This window comes from Pygocentrus nattereri, chromosome 17 (genome assembly GCF_015220715.1).
Source record: "Pygocentrus nattereri isolate fPygNat1 chromosome 17, fPygNat1.pri, whole genome shotgun sequence".
NCBI classification, from domain to species: domain Eukaryota; kingdom Metazoa; phylum Chordata; class Actinopteri; order Characiformes; family Serrasalmidae; genus Pygocentrus; species Pygocentrus nattereri.
This window is the reverse complement of record NC_051227.1, coordinates 34,813,759-34,836,124: the sequence shown is the minus strand read 5'-3', so window position 1 is coordinate 34,836,124 and position 22,366 is coordinate 34,813,759. Positions and strand designations below refer to the sequence as shown.

The 22,366-nt window shown below is 41.8% G+C and overlaps 1 protein-coding gene across 2 annotated transcripts in view; it reads left to right on the top strand.

The window, feature by feature from the left end:
• The window catches only part of cbl (Cbl proto-oncogene, E3 ubiquitin protein ligase), a 49,868-nt gene extending 27,823 nt beyond the window's left edge, over window positions 1–22,045 (top strand). The window contains exons 3-16 of one of the 2 annotated variants that reach the window (XM_017718638.2): window positions 1,160–1,306; window positions 1,418–1,574; window positions 7,347–7,468; window positions 8,079–8,216; window positions 9,387–9,474; window positions 9,569–9,700; window positions 9,782–10,003; window positions 12,911–13,042; window positions 13,246–13,608; window positions 13,773–13,864; window positions 14,167–14,328; window positions 15,002–15,111; window positions 15,263–15,454; window positions 16,950–22,045. In XM_017718638.2, coding sequence (XP_017574127.1) covers window positions 1,160–1,306; window positions 1,418–1,574; window positions 7,347–7,468; window positions 8,079–8,216; window positions 9,387–9,474; window positions 9,569–9,700; window positions 9,782–10,003; window positions 12,911–13,042; window positions 13,246–13,608; window positions 13,773–13,864; window positions 14,167–14,328; window positions 15,002–15,111; window positions 15,263–15,454; window positions 16,950–17,221 — 2,329 coding nt within the window. In that variant the 3' untranslated portion in view covers window positions 17,222–22,045. The remainder of the gene's footprint in view (window positions 1–1,159; window positions 1,307–1,417; window positions 1,575–7,346; window positions 7,469–8,078; window positions 8,217–9,386; window positions 9,475–9,568; window positions 9,701–9,781; window positions 10,004–12,910; window positions 13,043–13,245; window positions 13,609–13,772; window positions 13,865–14,166; window positions 14,329–15,001; window positions 15,112–15,262; window positions 15,455–16,949) is intronic. The other variant, XM_017718639.2, reaches the window with a different exon arrangement.
• The last annotated feature ends 321 nt before the right edge of the window (window positions 22,046–22,366 follow it).

Below are 22,366 nucleotides of genomic sequence, written 5' to 3'. Positions count from 1 at the left end.
TTTTCCAAAGATCACAGTTATGTAAAGTGCACCATTCAGATCTTCATCAGCACTGAGGAGTTAAAAGACAGAATCATGCGTCATTTAGACTTTCATCACTTCAGTGTTAAGATATACACGGTCACTAATGATGCTGTGTCATTTTGCACATCTTGATCGGTTTGATCTTGATTAGGCAAAGCTGAACGTTTCTGCAAAACCTTTTTCATCAGTGAGTCTTACATGGCTGCATGGGTCAAAAGAATCGGCTACATCTATTACTCAGAAATGACACATTATGGCCGGGAAAGCAAAATTACTATTTGACACTGTGGTTTTTACGCTGGAGTTGTAGGTCTTTGTGAAAAAGATGCAATGGGAGTGAATTTTGCACTTGTCTGAAATGTGATGACATCAGATGCTGTTGTACAGTACAGTATATGCGAACACGGTCATCCAGGTAAAATGCCTTTTTAAGGGCTTCAAATTAGAATAAGCACAAAGTCCAAACATTACCGGTATGCTGGAAATAACCAGACGTCAGAGCAAAAACGCTGCAGTCTGTTAATTTTAAATTTCCTGGATGGCAGGAAGCTAACAATATAGCCTTATATGACTCCTCATGTGTATTTCAAAGGCCGTCTCTTTTATATTTCTTAGTGTGTACTAGGATCTATGGAACTGGTCATGGCTTTTGGTAGATCTTGCAAAAAATTGTGTAGAATGTCAATATGAAGTACCAGCTGAGGTGCTGCAGATGTTGGGAATAATTTACATATATTTCTATAGAAATGTATGTGGATGTTATTTTTTTTGTTTCTTTTTTATCTACTATGTTAGTACATCTTTAGTTTGCCACATTTTTATGAAAGCCCAAATAGATCTGCTCTGGTTTATTTCCTTAAACGTTCACGCAATGTAAAGCGCTGTTGGCTGAGGAGGTAAATGTGGAGTTAAGGTTGCGATATGAACAGCATAATCTTCTCCAGCACTCAAACCAACATGGAGGAACCAATTGTTGAAAAAACCTTTTGTTGTTTGTGTTTTTAGCCTCTAGAGCATGTGACAAAAAGTGACACTTCCTTAATCATTCCATTCCACAGATTAATTTTCAAAAAACATGTCTATTGTAACTGACTGTAGATTGTTGACTCTCTTCTTTTGCGTCCCTTTCTTTCAGACGGAACCTGACCAAACTGTCTCTGATATTCAGCCACATGCTTGCAGAGCTCAAAGCCATCTTCCCCAATGGCCTGTTCCAAGGGGATAACTTCAGAATCACCAAGGCAGATGCAGCAGAGTTCTGGAGAAGATCATTTGGGGACAAGTGAGTTTTCACTGTGTTCAAACATTGTCGGGTGATTGGTATAATATGACGGAGTGTAATTGTTGAAGATTTTGAACTTCTGCTTTCTTTGTGACCTGCTTTTCTGTGCAGGACCATTGTGCAGTGGAAGCTCTTTCGGCAGGCGCTGCATGAATTCCACCCTATAAGCTCAGGCCTAGAGGCCATGGCCTTGAAGTCCACCATTGACCTTACCTGCAATGACTACATCTCTGTCTTTGAATTTGACATCTTCACCAGGCTCTTTCAGGTACAGTCTCTCAGCTCCACCACTTCTAAGTATACACTCATTGGCCACATTATTAGGTTGCTTGTTAATACAAATCGGCCAATCACATGGCCACAACTCACTGCATTTAGGCATGTAGAGGTGGTCAAGACAACTTGCTGAAGTGCAGACCGAGCATCAGAACAGGGAAGAAAGGGGATTTAAGTGACTTTGAACGTGGCGTGGTTGTTGGTGCCAGACGGGCTGGTCTGAGTATTTCAGAAACTGCTGATCTGCTGGGATTTTCACGCACAACCATCTCTAGAGTTTACAGAGAACGGTCAGAAAAAGAGGAGATATCCAGTGAGCGGTCAGTTGTGTGGACGGAAATGCCTTGTTGACGTGAGAGGTCAGAGGAGAATGGGCAGACTGGTTCCAGATGATAGAGGCAACAGCAACTCAAATAACCAAACAAAATATCTGAGGAACGTTTCCACCCTGTTGAAAGTCTTAGAATTAGGGCAGTTCTGAAGGCAAAAGTGGGTCCAACCTTTTACTAGCAACTCTTTGAGTGAGTGCACTTCTCCGATAATCTAAGGTTACACAAAGGTTTCTGTGAAATTTGGATGACTGGATCTGATTGGTAGCTGTCACTGTAAGAGTGACAGCAAAAACCTAAAGATGCAAAGTAAACCTTAAACTGTGCCCAGGTTCCCTGAAATTTTAAGAAGTTGGCAGAAGTAAATGTGATTTATATTTATGTTAATCTCCAGTCTTGGTGTTTCCATTAAGTGGTCTATTGTGAAAAATCCCAAAGATAACATCACAAGATTCCACCTTTTATGCTCATCATTTGAATTGGCATAAAAGACATGGATGGAAAACCCTTTTATAGGACTCACTGGAAAATAACGATGTCATTGTATTGTAAAACAAGATGAGGCTTAGTCCATGTGCGGAACACTAGTGATGAAAGCCTAACCTTTTTATTGTTTAACACTGGTCACAGTCTACTGGTGTCATTTCACAGTGATTTAAAACGAACAAAGCATGTACAAACTGCAGTAATTTGAAACTAGTCCCTCAATAACACTGCCTGACATTCTCTGCCTTTGCAAGCTTTCAGTACTGTCACAATAAAATGAAACAATATATAAACCAAATGCAAAAATAAATGCAATATATAAAAAAAAAAAAAAGCAAAACATTTTTTGCTGTTTTAGTAATGGCTCCTCTATAACATACAGTTGCCAAGTTTTCAGATCTATTAATACTGCTATAGTTGCAGCAGTTGAGGGATTCACTTCATAGTTCTGTCTCGGTGGTCAGGAGTAGCTTTCTCTCTCTATCTGTCTCTCTCTGCTGCCTCATGCAGCAGTGTAACTGCTCAGAGAGGCGTGTTTGGAGGCACGTGTTCCTGTGTGAGTAATTGCCTCATTACGCTGAGTGCTCTAAAACAGACATCACAGAGGCAGGCTAACATTACATATCATATCTGCCCTTTAATTAAGCAGCTTTCTTCAAATCCATGGGCAGCAAGGCTAATTTCGGAAGAAGGAGGGGTTCTTTTTGAAGCTGTTATGATTCAGATTGGTGCCTCAGTTCTGGCTTGCAGAAATCTCAAATCCTACCTAGGTATTTTGTAATATAGAGAAAATGACTTTTTTGTGTTCTGTTATTACTTTCAGTTTGTAATGGAGTAATCTACTGATCTACCGGTTCACTGTGTAATCAGTCTTTAAAAAGAAGGCAACAGTAGTAAATTATGCAGTGTTTCAAAGATTTAGGCCGAAACATTATCTCAGAAGTATTGTGAAACAATGTCTCGCGCATTAGGCAGTGTTTGTTAGCATTTTGTGTATTAACTTGTTGTGAGGATTTTTTAAAGACCTGAAACAGGCATGAAATCAGAAATCTTGTTTCCTGTCACCGCTGTGAACAATTCTGATTCAGTAGCTTTCTGGTGCTATTCACAGTGGTTTACTATGAGATGCTTTGTTTACATGTAAATGACCTAAAAGGTGTTTTTTTTTTTTTTTTTTTTTTTTTTTTTTTTTTTTTTTTTTTTTTTTTTTTTTTGAGAAATAGGAAACTCGGGCTGCATTTTCAGGCTGTATAAGAAGATATATTTTACTAATATTAGTAATTGTGACGGACCTAGAAATCTGTGTCTAACTTGATTGAGATTTTTGTCTCAAGGGCCAAAATACACCTAGGTTAGTCCAGTCCTCCGGTCCAAAGTTCTAATTGCCACACAATTCGTTACTGATACCGTACCAAACATCCTAGTGCATCCTCAGTTTGATCATTAGATCAGTTATCGTGTGGTGCAGCCAACCACGCACCATCGGCCCTGAGTCGTGCCTTGGAGCACTGCACCGCCTCTTTATTTGGCCTCACCATCAGCCAGAAATAGTCAGGCTGTTTACAGAGAGCCTGTGTGCTCTTTGATGAAGCTCCGCACAGCAAGGTCATGCTTCTCATCTGCATCTGAATGAACCTGCCTGTTGGGACAGTGAGTGCTTCTCTATGCCAGTGATCTGCCTCCACTTTGTTTCTGTTCAACTAAAGTTTCCTTTGATTCCTCCTTTTGCCCACGTCTGCATCGCATCAGTATGCGCTTGGTGGGGTCAGCCTTTTTGGATGATTGTCCATAGATCCATGCAATATTTTACCGAAACTGACCTGCAGGTTTGTCTGTTTTGGAACAGGGATTATGCATTAAGGTAAATCTAAATTAGGATAAAGGACAGCAGGGCACCCTGTACTTCTTTCTGTGAAGAACTGTTGGGTTTAGGTATTTTCTGTTTTAGATATGAATTCTTGGTAACCTCTGTTCTATGATGCGAATGATTAACTGTTAGGTTTGTGTCGAGTTTAGGTGCTAAATTAACTAATTTGCGTAAAGAAAACATGGGACTTTTTTTAAAGACCAAAAAAAAAGCTAAATGATTAGGTCTGATTAAATGTCAAACGTGCCGTCTGTGGCTTAGACCTGCTCTGTGTTTTCGGACTTTAGAACAGGACAACAAAACACAGTTTTATTGCAGCACAAGGCTGAACATCTTACCATGAATGTGCACACACACGATTCTGAAGCTGAGCTTACAGCAGCGCTGTCATTCATTCATTCATTCATTCATTCATTCAGAACCATTAGCCTACTGTGTTCTTGCACACCGAGGAATTAGACCTCTGCATTTAACCAATCCGTGCAGTGAAACACCCACATACATGCAATCTAGTGAACACACACACACACACACACACACTAGGGGGCAGCGAGCACACTTGCCCGGAGTGGTGGGCAGCCCTATCCACGGCACCCGGGGAGCAATTGGGGGTTAGTGCTCAAGGGCACTTCAGTCACGCACTGTTGGCTGAGGGGATCGAACTGGTGACCTTCCGGTCACAAGGCTGGTTCCCTAACCTCCAGCTCACGACTGTTAGATAAGTCTGATAACAATAATAAGCTACAGGAACATTAGTTTGTAGGGAAACATAATGCAGTAAGCTGTTTATACTCTGTCAACCTATAGCAAGAACTACCAAACCAAAGGTAGTTACCTTGCGTGTTTCTGACCAGAAACTTTAGCGTGTTTTATTTTCTTTCTGATTTCAGCAGGATTCTCTTTTGTAATACAGCATTACTCGCCATGCTGAAAACATGCTAATGCTAAAGTCTCTCTCCCAGTTTGACTGATGTCTAGGGGCATGATCAGACAATGGTACATTTGGTGTATTTGGTACATAATATCAAATATACTAGTATATTTCACACAGTCTCACAAGCCTATTGCAGCTGATTATATCAGTACAGAGCTGAGGGCTTTATAAGAAAGGCTTTGATTAATGTTTCAGGACATCAGAAGTTAACTTGTTTCAAAGATGTCAGATATTTATAGTTACATTGCAGTGATAAGAAATTATGCTTTTATTGGCATCAGTGTGCTCATTGTACATTTAAACATGTTTACAAAGTATTCTGAAAAGCTAGAGCTTTCAAAAAAAAAAAAAAGTTTGGGAACAGTGGTAAGAAATACGATGGCATTCTTTATTGACTCTCACTTAGCCTAATGTTTGACACCATAAACATACACACACCTTCTAAGCCGCTTCGCCTTCTGGGTTGTGAGGGGTGCTGCCTATCCCAGCCGTCATCATGCGGAAGGCGGGATACACCCATGGACGGGTCGTCACTCCATCGCAGGGCAGACAGTCACATTCACTCACACACTCACACACACCTAGGGGCAATTTACCATGACCAGTTGGCCTGACTGTGTCTTTGGACGTTGGAGGGGAGGGGAGGGGAGGGGAGGGGAGGGGAGGGGAGGGGGGGGGGGTGGAGAACCTGGAGGAAACCCACGCAGACTCGGGGAGAACATGCAAACACCACACAGAACGGACCCTGGTAACCTACCCACCACACCACCATGCCATCCGACACCATAAACAGCTTATGAATATTAACGTCCTGTCGTAGTTTTCCTGTAGGCATCCATTCTGAGAAGTGATTGTGTAAAAATAGCTGTTCATGAGCATGTGGCAACCCATGGTGACAAAACTAACAAGGCAGCCAAAAGTCATTCATTTTGAATGAGAGGCAGCAAAATTGAGGCATGGCAACCGTGGTGAGCATGATATAGGCAGTCTGACCAGCGCAGTGAAGTTCAGCTGTGCTCAACTTTTAACCTTATGCAGTTGAGCAGTGTCATGGAGCGTTGATAACCTAGCAGAAGAGAGGTTATCGTAGCAGTGTCTGACTTCACTGTGTTATTTCTAGTCTGTGTTTATATACTGGCGATAAAAATGAGGAGGTGTGTTAGAAGAAAGTGTCTTCTGAGATCATCCTGACCACAATAATGAAATCATAGTGAACTGTTGTCACTCAAGTGGATGTGTAGGCAATTAGAATATACATTGAAATATGAAGTTCAGTATTATGACTTACTTTTCTTTTTCTTTTATTTTTTGTCACTGTCAGTGTAAGGTTACATAATAACTGACTGGATAAGCAGTGTTGTTGTTTTTTTTTTTTTTTTTCTAGCCCCTGTTAGTTTATATGACCGCAATCCATGCAGTTTATTTTTAACTATTTTCTCTGTGTTCTTGGAATTCAGTAGAGTTGTGTGTGTGTGTGTGTGTGTGTGTGTGTGTGTGTGTGTGTGTGTGTGTGTGTTAGTTAATGTGTCCAATATTTTTGCTTAACAGTTTATGGAGTGTTTGTTTGAAATTTCTTTGACCCACTGAAGGGAAAAGTGTTCAAAAACCATTCTTGTCGTATTTGGATGTATCTCAAAACTTGAGGACTTCTGGTTCGTCAGTGTACGTATGGCTTAATTGCCTATTTACCTGGCTCTTAAAATCAGCTATTATGAAATGAAAACAGGACTGCACTTCATTTTAAAATAGGATTGAGCCCTTCTGTTTGTCTGTACCACAGCCAGTAAATACAACTCTGTAATTTTAGATGAGACCGAAGTGTAAGTGCGGCACACCTGTTGTGAGTTTATTGGAAAATTGTCTGTTTTGGCTTTTTACCTGTCCTTTCACATTCATAAAATGGCCTCATCTTCCATTTACATGTCCACCTCTTCCAGTCTGTACCACTGTATTTCTAAACATAGGCTTGAGGGTTTCATCAGGCTAACTGGCAGAAGTTATTCATGGTGATTCATTCACACTCCAGGCTCTGCTTATGGGTATATAGATATTACGGCCCAGTTCACTGGAGAATATGCTTTTAGTTATATTTATTTTTTCTTTTTCTTTCAATTGACTGCATGTGTGTGTTTTGTCTGTGCTGTGCAGCCATGGTCATCTCTGCTGCGGAACTGGAACAGCCTGGCAGTGACTCATCCAGGATACATGGCCTTTCTCACCTACGATGAGGTCAAGGCTCGCCTACAGAAGTTCATCCACAAGCCTGGCAGGTAAAACACCCACTACACACCTACTCATCTACAAGCACACAGAGAATTTTGTACAGCTACTTTATAATCAAAGCTGTCAAGGCTCTTTGGCTTTTCTCCTACACAAGGCCTATGTATAACAATAGGGCCTACATTCATTGTCCTTTTGGATAAGATGCCTACTATATATTCGCACACAACCACGGCCCCATCCAAATGGCCATTCATGACACAAGCACACTTAGATAATCGTTAGTAGCCATTTCCAAACAAGCAGTGACAGAGGCACACAGGGGCGATTCACGGTCAGTCAGAAAAGCCTCATGCTCCAAGTGGATCGCAGAACAGCTTGGTACCTACCATCAATAGTTGTATTGTAGAACACCCATGATGTCACAACCAGCAAGTAGAAGCCATCATAAGACGACCTGTAATGCAGCCAGATGCTTACATATTCATTAGAGTGTGCTGTATTTGTGGTCGTAGGTTGAGGCAGTCGTTCCGTGACGGACATCTGTACCATGAAAAGAAACTGCACTTACCAGTATTGTCTGTTCGTCTTCTGTGGAGGCAGAAACACTGATGTTTTGTTCCACACTGCTAAGTAACATTGCTTTGTTTTGCACTGTAGCTACATTTTCAGACTGAGCTGTACACGACTGGGCCAGTGGGCTATCGGCTACGTTACAGCTGATGGAAATATCCTGCAGACCATTCCCCACAACAAGCCACTCTTCCAGGCTCTCATTGATGGCTTCCGGGAAGGATTGTAAGTTTGTGCAGACACACTTATGACTGTCACCACCAACAATCTGAGAAGTGATCATATAGTGCTGCTTATCACCGTTGGACAGTCGACTAATCATGGTGTAATCCCCTTGTAGTAATCCTCCAAATACAATAACTGTCCTAATACATAGTCTGTCTCATTTAAATCTTGGGATTTAAACTGGCTTTTGCTTGCATCACTCATCATAGTCAGAACACTCGCATTTGTGGAATATTCACATGAATATTCTGATATGTCAATTACTCTTTCCTGTTGAACATGAGATTAGTTTGTTTGGGCGTAGTATGATTTCCAGTGTATTCCCAAATGAAGCCAAATGTGGTAATACTTTGGTCTCAGTGAAGATGGAGAGAATATTTGGTGCAGTCTTTGTCAAATGAAGGTAATTTGCAACACTGCCCAGCTCTGTTTCTGTTAGTAAATGTGCTGTGATTAAAGCACATTGTGAATTTCATGCATGCTTGAAGTGCATTACAGATTTGAAGCAGCTTGCCATTTCTGTGCTGCTTGTAATAAGCTCCTCTTTCCTCAATCAGTGTAGACTTTCATACCAGCCTCACACGAAAAGTCACTAGAGAGTTGTGCATAATGCTCTTGTAATGTTTTAAGATCTTTTTGGTGCACATGCAAAAGACTTTAAATGTTTCTGTTCAGTGGATGTTCTGCAGTGCGTCTGATATCAAACCAGCTTCAGGAGGTTGGTTTTTAATTCAAAATGCCCATCACGACCTACTGTGCTTATGAAGCATTGCTAATTATCTTAATTTGTTTAGAGCAGAACTTAGATCAGAGGTGCCCAGTCCTGGTCCTGGAGATCTACCACCCTAGAGAGTTCAGGTCCAACACGCCTGCCTCTAACGTTCAGATGCCCCTGAGGGCCTTCGTTACCAGGATCAGGTGTGTTAGATTTGGATTGAAGCTGAACTCTGCAGGGTAGTAGATCTCCAGGACCAGAGCTGAAAACCCATGGCTTAAAGATTCTTGTTTTCTGGTTAGTGTACACACATCCGCTCCAGGTACTACCAGTATCTCTTATTCTGTGGCAAGATCTTGAATCTTGTAAGTTCACTGTCAGTTTTTATTTTAAATGTTCATTTGAGTGGTATCTAGAAATACCTCAGTTCTAAGAACAGCATCTCTGTCGTCCAGCTATTTATTCCCAGATGGCCGGACTCAGAATCCTGACCTCACAGGGCTCTGTGAGCCTTCACCGCAAGACCATATCAAAGTCACACAGGTCAGTGGCACTGTACAGTCAGCTTGCTTTGATTTTACTGCTGTGTGTGTGTGTGTGAGATTACGTGCACTCACTCTTGCGTTCTCTTCTTCAGGAGCAATATGAGCTGTACTGCGAAATGGGCTCCACCTTTCAGCTGTGCAAGATCTGTGCAGAGAATGACAAAGACGTGAAGATTGAGCCGTGCGGCCACCTCATGTGCACGTCCTGCCTCACTGCATGGCAGGTGAGCCAGTGCTGCATGAAAAGCTGACGTTATGTCTTCATCCTGCCTCATTTGCTCAAAGTGTCTCACCTCTGTCCACAGGAGTCAGAAGGCCAGGGATGCCCTTTCTGCCGCTGTGAGATCAAGGGCACTGAACCCATCGTGGTCGACCCCTTTGACCCAAAAGACAACAGCGGGGGTTCATATGGAGGCTGCAGGGGCATGTCTGGAGCAGAGGGGGCACCCTCTCCTAGCTATGATGACGACGACGATGACCGACTAGAAGACCCTCACCTCATGATGAGCAAGCTGGCTTGTAGTAAAGTAAGTGAAGTGCAGCCTGACCCCTACAGAGGATCTCTTATCATTATCAGTGATGAGAGTCGGATGTCCTCAGTCTGATTTAAGGTGATTCACCATGATGTCTCATGAAGTTGAATGATGTACAGAGGAATTCCTCCTGTTTTTCAAAACATGCATAATTCAGTCTTACTGAGTCAAATTTGTTTGCAGTGGAGGTGATCAGAACCAAGGGTCACATTACCTCTGCATGGATTTTAAAATGAGGTTTTGGTCAAAAACTTCCCCAAGCAAGCAAAATGTATTTATATAGCGCTTTTTACAACAGGTGTTGTCACAAAGCAGCTTTACAGAACAATCAGTATTACAGAGAGAAGAGAAAAGAAGAAAGAAAATCCGGGTCCGAGCCCCCATGAGCAAGCCAGCAGCGACAGTGGCAAGGAAAAACTCCCTAAAAGAGGAAGAAACCTTGAGAGGAACCAAGACTCAGAAGGGGAACCCATCCTCCTACGGTCGACACCGGATAGCAAACATTAGTATGAAGTTTTATAGTAAAGTGGGAAAAGAAAGAGAGAGATCTGAGGGTGAGGACTGCACAGCGCTGTAAAGCAAGAAGCTCAGTGGTGGTCAAACCGGTCCAGAAGGCTGGTGAGCAGCGGCACCAATCAAGGCAGTAGAGGCAACAGCATCAGGCGCACAGGATGGGCAGCTGATCAGCTCGGCAGATAAAGGAAAGAAAAAAAACACAGAGTTAGTTCTGTAAAGAGTGGCTGACCACAGATTACAGTAAAACAGAGCAGTGTAGACTCCAGCAGGTCTAGACCTGACAGGGAAGACTAATCACCAAATGCTTGACTGTACAAATAAGTTTTTAGCCTAGACTTAAAGATTGAGGCTGTGTCTGATTCCCGAACATTAGCAGGAAGATTATTCCAGAGCTGGGGGGCTTTGTATGAGAAAGCTCCCCCCCTGATGGAGCTTTATTAATTCTAGGTACCAGTAGTAAGCCAGCACCTTGTGATCTAAGTAGGCGTGATGGTTCATAGTGGGAGAGGAGCTCACTCAGGTACTGAGGGGCGAGCCCGTTTAGAGCTTTATATGTCAGTAATAGAATTTTATAATCAATGTTAAATTTAACTGGTAACCAGTGCAGGGCTGATAAAACTGGACTGATATGGTCAAACTTCCTAGTTCTTGTGAGGACTCTGGCTGCAGCGTTCTGGACTAGCTGAAGCTTGTTAAGGCTTTTGCTGCGACATCCAGACAGCAGGGCATTACAATAATCTAGCCTTGAAGTGATAAATGCATGAACTAGCTTTTCTGCATCCTGTAGAGATCATGCATTTCTTAATTTAGCGATATTGCGGAGATGCAGGAAAGCTGTTCTAGTGATATTGGTTATATGCGTGTCGAAGGAGAGATCAGCGTCTATCATGACACCAAGATTTTTAACAGATAAGCTTGATGAAACTGAGAGATTGTTAAGTTTTAGTGTTGAGTTAGACAAATTGTTTCTGGCTAATTTTGAACCAAGAAGCAGGACCTCTGTTTTATCTGAGTTAAGTAACAGAAAATTATTTGACATCCAATCTTTTATGTCTTTTATACAGTCCTCAATCTTACCAAGTTTAATTTTATCATCCGGTTTGCTTGATATATATAACTGGGTGTCATCTGCATAACAGTGGAAATTTATGCCGTGTTTACTGATAATGGTGCCAAGTGGTAGCATATATATTGTGAATAATATAGGTCCTAAAACAGAGCCTTGTGGAACACCATACATTACTTTTGCACAGATGATTCACCCTTTACATTAACAAACTGATATCGATTGGTGAGGTAGGACCTGAACCAGGAAAGAGCTGTTCCTGTTACCCCCTACAAGGTTTTCTAGTCTGTCTAGTAGGATAGAGTGGTCTATTGTGTCAAATGCTGCACTAAGGTCAAGGAGGACTAACAACGACACATTTCCTTGGTCCGTGAATAATAGAAGATCATTTATAATTTTTACTAATGCTGTTTCTGTACTATGATGTGGACTAAAACCAGACTGAAATTTTTCATGTAGATTATTCCTATGCAAAGCTATCATAAAGCAATGCTGTGGGCATCAGACAACATATTCATGAGCATTCTATGTAATAACTTTCTATGAGGAAGCTTGTAGAGACATTAAACGTTTCCGACGTCTCATTCCTATCACAACAATTCTGACTCGCTTAAAATGCTCTGTTCTAGAGAACCTTACATGACACCACTCTGAAACACTGTTTACATCTTAGCTTTTTGTTTATGCAGTATTTTTTTTTTTTGTCAATTTAATTCAAAAACCTGTTGTCCATGACTTTCAAGTACACAAAAGAAAACCAGATTTCTCTGATATTCAGTGCGTGCTCTTATTTTGTAGTACATGTCTTACATTGGCCAAAATAGCAGCATTATAAAATAAATAAAGAATTTAAAGTACAGGTGTGCAGTGATGGTAGCGGGGTGTGTAATCAGTCTATGTTGGATGTTAAAAACAGTCTAGATTAAGCCACAGTGACGGGCTGTAGTTAAGAAGTAATTTATAAACAGTTAAAGTGATGTTTATTGAATTTATGATTTATTTAGGTTTCAAGACCTACTAGACCATACCCAGAGCAAAGTTAGCCTGCAGGTTTCTGGCCAGTATTATGATGCATTTCAGATACTCCTTCATGTCTTGTTTTACATGAGAGATATTGATCTAATGTTCATCTATTCTCTGTCAGAATTTATATATATATATATATTAGATGTTTTAATCTGTAAAATGCTAGAGGGAAGAAAAGTGTTTTGATTAAACTTGCAAATATCCTTTTATACATTGTCTTGTTGTGACCTGTTCTTCTACTTTATGGCTGATTTTTCAAAGAACAGAAGTTGAGAGTTTTGGTTTTTTCACAGGTCGAGAGACCACCTTCCCCACTGTCAGTGGCTCCTCAAGCTTCTTTGCCCCCCGTGCCCCCACGTCTAGACCTGCTGCAGCACAGACCACCAAACCCTCCTGGGGCCTCTAGCCCAGGTGCCACATCCAAGGTAAATCTACCAACACTGTCTTATTGTAGTGGTTTGTATGCAGTTTTAGGGGTCAGGTAAGGGTTAGTCATATGTATGAAATGATGTTATTGTCCTGTTTTCCATCTTGGACTATCTGTAATCTTGGTAAAGTAACAGCACAATGTTTATAATGCAGGTTTTTTTCTGACTTGTCTACCTTTCCTGTACCTTCCTAACCTCAGGCCCCCTCCCATCACAAAGACAAGCCATTACCGTTACCCCCAGCTCTACGAGACCTCCCACCTCCTCCTCCTCCAGATCGCCCTCACTCAGCTGGGTCTGACAACAGACTCCCAAGACGCCCTCTGCCCTGCACACCCGGCGACCCAACTCGGGAAAAACTGCCTCCTGCTCCGCCAAACCGCAACATGGTGGACTGGAACCCGAGGCCAGTGCCCAAAGCGCCCTCCCAGCCGCCCGCTGTGGGAGGAGGAGACTCCCGCGGGACACGGGAGCTGTCCAACCGTCACTCTCTTCCCCTGGCACTGCCCTCAGCCATGGATGCGCAGAGGAACAACAGTTCTGTCAGTTTGGACCACCAGCTTGTAAGTTTTTGGGGCTTCCTATATAATGTGTATTTTGACAGTGCTTTTGGAGACTGTCTTCAGCCTTTTTTACTATCAACATTTTGTATTGTAGAACAGTCATTAGCTAATTATTAGCTAGTGTTATTAATATGATGAGGTTTGTATTTTTGTCACTGCTGCAGAGTTTTGGTGCAACAGCCTCTGGTGGGTCTGAATACGACAACCCAAAAGTGAAACCTTCTGCATCAGCTAATGCTATCTACTCCCTGGCCAGGTGTGTAACAATGTCCATCCGCTTAAGTGTTAGGGCCATCAGTAAGCTGTGTGTGTTTGTTAGATTCTGTGTGTACATTCCCGGTCCTGTGTCCAAAATCTTTTTTTTTTTTTCTTTCATTATGCCTGTTTTACCTTTTGTAGCTGTGTATCTATGTGTATTACTTGATTTACATTATTTGTAGTCTGTATTGTCCCTTCATGTATGCATACATTCCACCAAGACAGATTCCTAGCCCACGTGAGCATGCTTGCCCAATAAGCTGGTTCTGATGTGAGTTGACTTCTGTGTGGTGTCAACAGGCCTCTTACTGCAATGAAGCAGCTGACTGGAGAAGATGGCTTTGAAAGTGAGGAAGATTCTGACTACATGACTCCTAGTTCTCGTCTTGCTTTATCCACTATATCTCCTGCCCTGGGGGAGGCAGTGCCCAGACCCCCGCAACCTAACTCTCTCAACTCCAGGTAAACAGAACCTCAGGCCTTACACCTACATACCAAACCTGCTGGTCTGAACTTGAAGTGCTTTAAAAGACAGAACACTATAAGCTTTCATTAAGGTTTTAGACGTCATGAATTACATGGTTCTTGGGTTTGCTTAAAGTTGACATTCTCACTGCTACATGCAATAGTATATGTCTGCTACACTTATATTTATATTGCTTATTAAATACACATTATACAAATGTCAAATGTTAGTAATGTCTTGATTGACTTTTTGGCCCAGTCTGTTTAATATTCAGCATGAGCCAATACTTGGTACTAAGCCTATTTGTTAGGCAGGTTTTAGAAGGATACTAGTTTCTTTAAAATACTGTCATGTATTGACTTTAGTATGTGTAATAGGACGTCTATACATACGGTTCCACACTGCCACATCTAAACTACTGGTAATAAGTTGCCTGATGGCTGCAGGGTGTGACTGATGTCAACAGTTGCATGTAGAACTGTATGGGATAAAATAGCCTTAACCAAATATTAAATCTGGCTTTTAACATGGCTGTTACAGGTTAATTTAAATAATTGACTCTTATGACATTCTTTAAGATGAGATTGCTGTGTCCCTAATTAATCAACATGTCAAATACTCACTCAGAGTATCCTTGTTTAAAAGCTGCAATATGTAATAACTCTCCAGGCCTTTGCTCAGTGACATGGACTCTGAGGGCCCACAGATGTATGAAGCCATGTACAACATTCAAGCACAGGCCCTCACGGCCTCCCTGCCTCATCAAGCCAGAGACTCAGGTACGCCAACGCTTCCCATGCTCTTACAGGTCCTTCAGCCTGTACATTCCACTGAATTATCCACATCAGTAGATGAGCTCCGGTCAGCCATAATTTCTGCCACGTGTGCACTCAGGCGTGCTTTTAATGCTTCATTCTCTTCCATGTCCAGACTACTCAGAATTGCCTCCGTTCGCAAGCTCTAATGGGCCGCGGGACACTGAGTGTGAGGAGGAGGAGGAGAACGGCTATGACATCCCAAAGCCCCCTCTACCTGTAGCCCGACGCACACTCTCAGAGGTCAGCAATGTGTCTGCTACTTTCAGCCGTCTCTCTGGGGAAAGTGAGCCAGGAGCACCAGTTTGTGAGTACAACCCCATATTAGAAGCATCTGTTCATCACAGCATATTGCAAAACACTTTTACTATTTTTTCCCCCAAAGATTTTATTGGTGAGATTTTTACCAAGTGTGTTTTGGTCAGGGCCCCACTGCATAACTTGCGTAGTAGTTTCATGAATAATTCATAGTGGTTATTGTATAATAAACCTGCAGTTTAAAGGGTTAACAGTTACACCTGTTGGCGTGTAATACTTTGCTCAGCTTCCACAGAAATATGATATGCATATGTCATCATCACTGTGTTTTAAAAAAAAAAATACTCTGTTAATAAAAAATGCTGACAGATTAATCAACTTAGTGTCTTAATAAGTTTGCAGAAGTGTCCATAGCAGCTTCAGTTCAGCTTCGCCTTGGCGTAGTCTCTAGAGGGATAGATCATCATTCTTCCTAGAGAGATTCCTTGAATTGGTGTTTTGATGATGTTGGTAAACGGTGCTGTCTAACATGTCAGTTCAAGTGTTGGAATTGGTTTCAGATCTGGTGACTGTGAAGGTCTTGGCATATGACATCATTTTCATTATCTTCAAACCTTTCTGTGGGCCCTCATGCCCTGAAAGAGACCACTTCCATTATCAGAGTTTCATCGTAGGATAAAGGTTATCGGTCAGAAAAACTTAAGTGATTTTCCTGAGACCTTTCCCTCTAAGGGAACAAGGGGACCCAAACTGTGACAACTCACAGTTGGCCCCTCACAGAGAACCTGAGCCACCACCCCCTTCATTCTGAGGGTCAAGCATTCAGCTCTTGCTCTTGGTGTACACCACACATGCACTCGCCCACTTATGAGCGAATATGGTGGCTCCACTGATATCACTTTCCTCATCTCTGTAGAGCAGTGACTATGACTTTTACACCACTGAAATCTCAAACATGCATTTGTCTTGTTTATGAGGGGTTTTTGCACTGCAACCCTTCTACAATGCACCCCTCTGTGTGGTTGTGACTGGACTGTTCTTGCTGATACAGTCTGATCATGTCCTAAATTGACACTTTCAGTCACCTGATGAACACTTGCTGTTCTAGTTTTTCTTGCATATCACACTAATGCATGAGTGTCACGCTCATGGAATATGCATTTACTGATGTCTTTTCCATAGATCTAAATGCAGATGTCATTTTAGTCACTGATGCTATTGAAACAGTAGCCAGTTGAGCAGTCTTTGTGATCAAGTCTGTTCCATCTTGGTGCAAGAATCAAACAAAATCAAAGTGAACTGGGCCTTCTCAGCTTATTTATGCGTTCTATGAAGCTAGTCTTAATTTCTTAATTTTATCAAGCAGTACACAGTTCCACTCACTTATTCAGTATTGCAAATATTTAATTTTATATTTCTATATACATTGTTTACCTGGCTCAGGGAACTCTCCTACCTATGTGTTACAGATGTCCTTTTTCATTTTTTTTTTTTTTTTTTTTTTTAAATAACAAGTGAACATGTTTGTGCCGTTCTTCTTCCAGCATTTGACTCGGGAGAAGCTCCAGAGCGGCCTCCCAAGCCTCTGCCCCGCCGCATTAACTCTGAGCGCAGACCCAGTCCGGTCCCACCCGGAGCTGCGGCAGGGCCCAGCAACCCGCAGATCAGCAGTGAGATCGAGCTGCTCATGAGCCAGGGCTACTCCTACCAGGACATCCAGAAAGCTCTGATGATCGCACAGAACAATATCGAGATGGCCAAAAACATCCTGCGGGAGTTTGTGTCCGTGCACTCCACGGCACACATCTTCACATAACGACCCCCAGCCACAGACGCCAGACCAGAGAGCACGTTCTTAACTCGCGCCTGCTTTTAGCTCTAGCGCCATGGAGCCTCTCTCCTTCCGACACGTGTCCTGACTGTCCATCGTTCATGTGTGCAGCACAGGCCTGCTCCAGTGTGTTCGCCAGCAGGACCTCTGCTGTTGGTCAGTCTCATGGCATTGCATGTCCCCTGAGGCTTTCAGTCAAGCTCAAGCAAGGACAGGAAAATTACAAATATTGTGTGTGTGATTTATATGATAATTTAATATATAAGTCCGTATATTGAATATAGTTAATATATACACATGTAGGCTGGAGAGGGGCAGCTGTGAGGGCTCATATGTGAAAGGCCTCAGGATGAGGCTGGAGAAAGGAAGGAACTCTTCAGCTTAGCCTGCTGTTCTCTCAGCCACCAGTCTTGACATGTGGGGAAAAAAACTGCAGCTGAACTTTTGCTGATGTCATAAATGGCCTTTAATCGTGTTGCTTTGGTACTTTGTTGAGATACGTGTGCGTACGTGCTTTTGTTGTTTTTCTAAAGTAGCATGGCATGGGTGACGTCCCCAAACCATGGTCTACATTTGAGCTGGTCTGAAGTTGTGTACCAGTGATCCGTAGTCACTTCTGGAGTTTTCTCTCTGTGTCTCTGTAGAATCTCGGGGCTGTTCGGACGTCTCTGGATGGTGACCGCTGAATTTGGCTTTGACCAGCACCGATCGGGCGCATCGAATGTGCTGTTGTGTAGCATTACTGTAACCGAAATACTTATAGCTTCAATAATGTTCCAAGAAGATACAAGGTTAGATACCACAATCTCTCCGTTTGACTCCGGTAAAGGATACGACATGGTGACAGATTGCGCAATCTGCACTAGCGATGAGCGTGATGGTAGGTTCCAAGTAGAAATTGGGCATCTAACTGTGTTAAGATTGGTCCAGTCAAAATAAACAATAAAGTAGATGGGCACCAATTTAATATTATGGACGTGATATCGAGTGACTTCTAGCCTGTATTCATAGAATGTTTGGCTGAGCTGTTCTTTTAAACGAGTTCTGAACCAGGCGTCGCGTTTGTGTTGTAACCTTCATCTGGTGTGTGTCATGAGTATGGCGGAGAATGATGGGCTTACGTAAGTGTGCTTTTTATTTTTAATTTTTTCCCTCTCTTCCCCCCTTTACTCTCCACAGGCAGTGTTCTCGAACACATTAAGGGGGGAGGGTGCTCATTGGGACACGAAGTGATATTTGCTTTGTGAGAAGGAAGTATTTGCCAGCAGCCTGGTCAAATTTCTGTCAAATCAGGACTGAAATCGCTCAGATTTTTGGCAAGGTGTCTGCTTGTTTCTGAAGCTGTTCATCTAAGTGAAATTGTCATTGATCATTGATCACTTTAATATATTATTATTATTATTATTATTATTATTGTATTAATGTTGTTCATTTTGTTATTAATTCAGAAGTGCTTTACTGCTGCTACTATTGTTAGTGCTAAACAATTAAGCCTTAAATGTATATTTGTGAATATTGTGTTTAACCTGTTTTAAAGTGACAGTATCTGTTCAGTTGAATTTGATGATGTAGCATACTTGAAATTCCAAGCAGCTTGTGCAGGCTGGTTAGAGATGGTTTTCTCCCTTTGGGATTTTTTTTTTTTTTGGTTGGTTGGTTGGAGAGCCAGACGTGATCCGGAGACATCATCCAGCAAACTGCTCTGTCATCATCGGAGTGCATGCAGGAACGGACGCGCGACCACATGTTAAAACGTAACAAGGCACTCTCTGCTGACAGCCTTATTTTTCTGCCCTTGTTTTGTTACTCGGGTTACGTGTCGACCTTGTTCTTTTTTCAGCCCCTCAGACAGTGGATGAACGTTCAGTGGTGGCCCATTTACAGCCATGATGGCAGCGCTGATGGCCTGCCTAATCTCCAGGGTAAAGGACTGGTTGTGTGGTGATGCTTTCAGTCAGGTCCTCTCCACTCTCCCTCTGTTCTCAGGAATACCGTACATCTAAACATAGACTATCAGTATTGAACGGGCAATGAAACGTACTAGTACATATACCCTCTTGTTCAGGGCAGGAGCACTGAATGACTGCTTTTGAAGTCTTTGACGTTGGAGTAATTAGGATGTAGCTTCTGACAACTGATGTCTTCGTTTCTTAAACCAGTCCTCACATGTACTCTGACGTTTGGGGTATGTGGATGGATGTGCCAGTGTATTCAGCATCGGATGGGCTCCTGCTTTATGAAATGAAAGCCTGCAGCCACGCTGGCCGTTTTCCAGATAAGATTGGACAGCCGTATATGCTATTGTGTGTTATTCTGAAGGTGGAAAACCACAAGGTGCACACATGCGCGCTGGTAGGCATGTAAATTACCAGTTGTGATCAGTTATTGTGATGGCTGTTATTGAAGCGGACAGATTTATTAGCTTCTGTGGTTGTCACAAGAGGATGAAAATGGGTTTTCATCAGCTGAGTCGTGGCAAAAAAAACAGGAGAAAGCAGAAAATGCATTTATTGCGAAACCTCATGGTATTACGAAAAAACAGAAGTACTAACTTCTGACTTGGTTCTGTAGCACATTTAGCATTGAGTATTGTTTCTTTATTTGAGCGCGAGCTGTTTGTGTCGTCGTGACCGAGGCCGTTTGGCCGATCGAGCTGAACTGCCGGTGCAAAGAGCGCCCCACACAGGACACACCTACCCATTGAACATGAAACGGGAGACGCCCAGCAAACAAATACAGAGCACTCCCACTGAAAACCTCCCTCTTACGCTTGTAGGACTGGGTTAAGAAGCGCTGACTGACGTTACTGTAACTTATATATATATATATATATATATATATATATATATATATACATACACACTATTGTTCACCATTACATGCTCTTTTGTGTTGTGTGTGTTTGTTCTTTGTTTCTTCTATCTGAAATATTGCACTGGCATTGCAGGTACTTCCACAGTATGAAGCTTGTAGGTACATTAGCCTTCTTGAACTGAATGAGGAAAATATCTCCCATATTTCCTTGATGACATACAAGCTCATTGGTCATTATGTTGGAATTTTTTTACTCCATTTTGCCTTGAAATCAGCTGTTGACAGGTTTAGCATGTAGTTCAGTATTCTGATTGCACCATGTGAAGTAGGGATGCTTTGTTTTTTTTTTTTTCATTATTTCATTCTGATTACTGTATTTCTTGTCAATAGTGTGTGCGTGTGTGTGGTGCGTGTGTGTGTGTGTGTGTGTGTGTGTGTGTGTGCGCTCATGCGCCTGTGTGTCGTGTGTTACAAGATGTCGCACAGTATACCAGTTTGTGCTACGATACTGTCACTTTAAAATAAAGTGTGTAAAGTTACGTATATATAGAGTATGTGGAAATGGCAATGTTTAATTTCATTTTGCATTCCTGTAAATGTCAGAATTTTATTTTTTTTCTCTTTTTTTGCGTTTACTGATGTGAATAATACTGTGAGCAGTGCCATGTTTAGAAATATCTGTAATTTTGTTGCCCAGAATAAGGCCTTGATCCTGTAAAGAGTGAATGATATCCTGGCATAAATTAACCCTTTTTTTTTTTTTTTTATAAACTACAGTTCATTTTGCTTTTTTTCCTTCTTCTGGAGTAGCTGTGGTTGACTGGAATGTCTCCTTTCCTGACCACAAGAGGGAGCTCTTTGCTCACATTGCCATAAATTCCTTGAGTATTTCAGGATGTTCTTTCTTTTATGCTGTTTCTCATATCATCTTGGACGTATGCACAGTGCTGTACTGTTTAATTAAATGAACAGAAGAGGAAAAGAGAGAATGTCCTCAGTCTCTGCTTATAGGTACTGCATCCTCTATGGTACAGAGGCTGGTAGAGTCATCAGTCTGGTGCTGTCCACCGAGAACATCTCTGCAGCTAAATGGAAAAGGTTTCAGGTGATCTGTTGCATTAGAGGACATTTGCAGACATCAGTGTTAAGAAAGGTGTATGTACTTTTACTCCATGTATGCATGTAAATGTTATTTAACAATGTTGGATACTCATGAATGTTTCTTGCCACCATCAGTAGTAGCCTTAACTCATGGAACACGGCTCGCTACAGGTTGGAAACAGGGGTTCCAGCCTTTAAAACCCTCTGAGAGAGCGAGAGAGAGCGAGCGAGCGAGCACACCTTGCCCTGCCAGTATGGCTCTGAGATTTGCTTTGCCTTACTGATAGTCATGCTCATGATCCAAACTGCCATTCTCCCTCAGTGCCATGATTCTTTTTATTCTCATGTTTTGTTATTGTATTAGTCCGTCTCTGAGTCCTGTCTGAGTGAGCGTTTCAGAATGGCTTTGAACTGACCACTCAAAATGGGTCACACCTGAGTAATCGGTTCATTTAGGCTTGACCTTTTTTGTTGTGATGAAGGGCATGTTGAAAGCCAAATAAGATGGATATACTGTATGAAATGTGGACTTTTGTGTGCGCAAACGTATATGAAGAAATGCCAACCGATTTACACTCTGAATGCGTAATGTTTAGTTATTTAAATCGGCGTGTTGGAGCAGGTCTGTACGATTCAAAGCCTTGCTGTAACAGCCCAGCAGTTTGTAGAAACTGGAAATCAGTTAGTGCAAAGCAATGGGAAACATTCCCTCTCCCTGAAGTCATTTATACGTGGAGAGGAGGATGTTCGTGTGTGTTGTTTCCTTTTGTCAAGAGATAAAGACTAATGTTATTTATTAATGTTGATGTACTCCAACCCAGAGATCCCTCCTTCATAAAGTCATTTTCATTTTGGAATTTATACATGTTATTAAAGCAATTTTGAATAAATGTACAGTAGTTGACTTTATGTTTTCTTATATATTGTATGTAAACACTTTGTTCTTATCAGAAATACTTTTCTCTATAATTAGCGAGTATACTACTCGATTTATTCTTAGCCTCATGTGTTTCTGAATTTCCTCTTGTTATAAATACTCAAAAGGACCAGCTTCATTTTCAGTCAAAGGAGAACACGTTTTGCAGGAAAATCTTTTAATCAGCTTCAATGGGGGGGAAAATTATTTTTCGGTCTTTTGGCTTGAATAATTGTCACATGACAGTTAAAAAAAATGTACCTGCAAAAAAAATCATGGTTGACTAGCATACATTTCCA